This window comes from Diplotaxodon limnothrissa, linkage group LG10, assembly GCF_057381915.1.
Source record: "Diplotaxodon limnothrissa isolate DT_005_m linkage group LG10, D_limnothrissa_male_GT1.1, whole genome shotgun sequence".
Taxonomy (NCBI): Eukaryota; Metazoa; Chordata; class Actinopteri; order Cichliformes; family Cichlidae; genus Diplotaxodon; species Diplotaxodon limnothrissa.
Genome location: NC_140605.1, coordinates 31,530,060 through 31,532,784, shown reverse-complemented (window position 1 = coordinate 31,532,784; position 2,725 = coordinate 31,530,060). Strand labels below are relative to the sequence as shown.

Below are 2,725 nucleotides of genomic sequence, written 5' to 3'. Positions count from 1 at the left end.
ATGACCGTAGTCTGCTGTAACACTTTGATGAGCACCTATATGATCTGTGAGATGACTGTTTTCTTATTGAGCGCGCACCTATGGGGCCCGGGTGGCTGTCAGACAGGATCTGCCCAGGTAATAAAGGCACGACGGTGTACCTTGTATTTTTCTGACAGTGTGGTGCAGCAGCAGCAGCTTGTCTCTGGTTTGTCTTTTTGGAAACGGGGCAGAGACCCGCGGCTTCGCTGGCCTTAGTGCGTCGCAGAAAACTTCATTCGTTTCTGCTTTTGCCTCTGATTGCAAAACCAAACCCGGACCACGTTCTTTTTCAGGTCCAGTTTCTCGGCGATTGCGGCGATCTTCTCGGATGAGGGCCTCGGCTGCACGGCGAAATAAGCCTCCAGAGAGCGCTTCTCGGGTGCAGCGATAGAAGTGCGTTTCCTTTTTTTGTCCCCCCCGTTAAAGAGCTCCGGCTTGGTCATCTTCTCCCTCTGTGCCCGCTCGGCCTCCTCCAGCCAGGCCTCCAGGATCGGCTTCAGGGCAACCATGTTGTTGTGCGACAGCGTCAGGGACTCGAACCTGCAGATGGTGCTCTGGCTAAGACACCCGACCCCGGGGATCTTAAGGTTGGCCAGGGCAGCCCCCACGTCCGCCTGAGTCACCCCAAGTTTGATCCGCCTTTGTTTGAACCTTTCCGCAAAAGACTCCAACTCCCGGGGATCAGGCTCCGCGTCTGCGCCGGCGGTCCCCAGGGAAGCGTGGGATCCCAGTCCGTGGGGGTGCATGTTCATGGATTGCGGGTGGTGGTGGTGGTGGTGGTGCTGCATGTGGTTGATGGCCGACATGTGGGCGTGAGCCGTGTGCGAGGCCGTGGAACAGACGTCTGAGCCGGGCATTCCTCCGAGAGAAATACCGGGCGTGAGGTGGTCCAGCAGGTCGCCCTCCAGGCCCTGCGCCGGCTGGTGATGCGCCGGGTGATGGTGGGAGGTGAGCACCGAAGGGTGGTGCAGGTGTGCGGAGGAGGAGGTCGGGGTGCAGGTCATGCTGGTCATTGTGGTCATGGTGTGGTAGGTGGCGTCTGGCTTGAACGGGTGACTTTTCTGTGCCACGATGTCCACGGCGGCCAGAGCCTCGGCTCTCTGCAGCAGCGTCTCATCAAAGCCGGCGAAGATGTTGCCCTGGAGCTGCGAGGGGAGTAGAGGGAGGCCGGTTAGAGGAAAGCTTCTCAGCAACAAAACCTGACAGCTTCGTCAAAGCATCCACTGCGACTCCAGCTAATTACATCACATTTATTTAAACGTTAAAATAACAATTCATGAAGTGCAAACTATTAAATAAAATGACAAATCTGTGGAAACTTTTCTATGGTAACCCACTGATATTTTTCAGAATTTGGACTGTTTCACAAATACTTTTCTGCTTTTCCAGGTTAACATTTAAACTGCAATATTAATCAGTTAAATGTATCTGTGCATTATTTACAGTATATAAGCAAATGTCACAACATTACAAAAGACGAAAATTTTATGCGCGCAAGGTGAACTGGACTTTGTTTCATTAGCTCTCAAAACAAACGCAGTCGACCTCGACGTGGACACAGCTGGATGTGCCCGGTGCCTCGAAAGTGTGTCAGCGTGGAAGGATATTCATTTAAAATTAATATTTACGATCTCCTGAATAATTTCTGCGGACAATGAAATGAAACGGCTGTGAGTTTGAATATGAATGGGACAATATGAGATAACACGCGCTCGGAGATTCCACGCAGGCTTTTCATTCGTCCTCTCCCTCCTTCATCTTTTATCGTCGTTCGTTTGAAACAGAATCCCTCACACTTTCTCAAAACACCAGATCTGGCTTCGGCAGAGGCGCATTTTTTGCGTCTGCGGGCACCACGGTTGGCTTGGTTTTTTTGTTTTGTTTTATTTTGTTTTTGTGCTGCTAGTACTCCCCGGTTTGACCTGTTATATCACTGTCTCCACTCTCTTTACACGGGTTTCGTTTCACATTTCATCGAGCGCTGTCATTCGATGCTATAATATTGAACTTTATCCTCACTCCACCGTCCAAACAAGACGCATATCCTGGTCTCAAAGTAGAAAGACTTTAGCTGCCAGAATGTGGGGCTGTTATTATTATGTTGTTTTATTAAATTAAATAATTTTATATTGCATTACATGAATAGAAATCAAGAATAAACTAAAGACGTTTTCTACATTGTCAGAGGGGACTGGAAGTTTTGTAAGAGCTGCGGGAAGTCACGAGTGAATTCTGGACTCACCGACGGTGTGGGAAGGCAGGCTCTGCGGATGGCCTCGGAGCTGGAGTGCAGAGGAGTGTATTTGGGTTCGTGCAGGATGGGGTGCATACTGAAAGGCTGCTTGCTGTTCATCGACATCATGACTGCAGAAGTGAGGGAGGGTCGCTGTCCGTCTTCCTCGTTCCACTCCGTTTTGATGGTTTTTCTCAAAAGAAACGCCTCTGAGAGGAAGAAAACGTGCCTGCCACGTGCAGATAACTTGGAAAAAAATTTTTTTTTTCTTTATCGGGTTTTTGTAGATGTAGTCAGACTCAGTAAAAAAAAAAATATACAGAACGTGACAATCAGAGGTAACTCCGGGACACCTGCGGATCTTCTGCCTCCTGTAAACGACTTCTATAATAAAGATGCTCCTTGCCTCCAGCGCCTATATTGGACCACTGCCTCCCAGGCTCTTCCTCATTGGAGGATCCTAACTCCCTC

At 49.6% G+C, this 2,725-nt stretch overlaps 1 protein-coding gene across 2 annotated transcripts; it reads right to left on the bottom strand.

Moving 5' to 3' along the window:
* Nucleotides 1-233: 233 nt before the first annotated feature.
* On the bottom strand, nt 234-2,383 carry pou4f4 (POU class 4 homeobox 4). 2 transcript variants are annotated; one of them, XM_085364096.1, is made up of 2 exons: nt 2,264-2,383; nt 234-1,166 (listed from the first exon to the last, which is right to left on the bottom strand). In XM_085364096.1, exons 1-2 carry the CDS (start codon nt 2,381-2,383, stop codon nt 234-236), a joined length of 1,053 nt encoding a protein of 350 aa, XP_085220222.1. The 2 variants fall into 2 exon arrangements, with proteins under 2 accessions (XP_085220222.1, XP_085220223.1); XM_085364097.1 differs by having other exon boundaries at nt 234-1,160; nt 2,264-2,380.
* Nucleotides 2,384-2,725: the final 342 nt, after the last annotated feature.

Coding starts and splice junctions, on each gene's coding strand:
- pou4f4 (XM_085364096.1), bottom strand. CDS start 2,383: ATGATGTCGATGAACAGCAAGCAGCCTTTCAGTATGCACCCCATCCTG. Junction 1,167..2,263: donor CCTGCCTTCCCACACCGTCG/GTGAGTCCAGAA, acceptor CTCCCCTCGCAG/CTCCAGGGCAACATCTTCGC.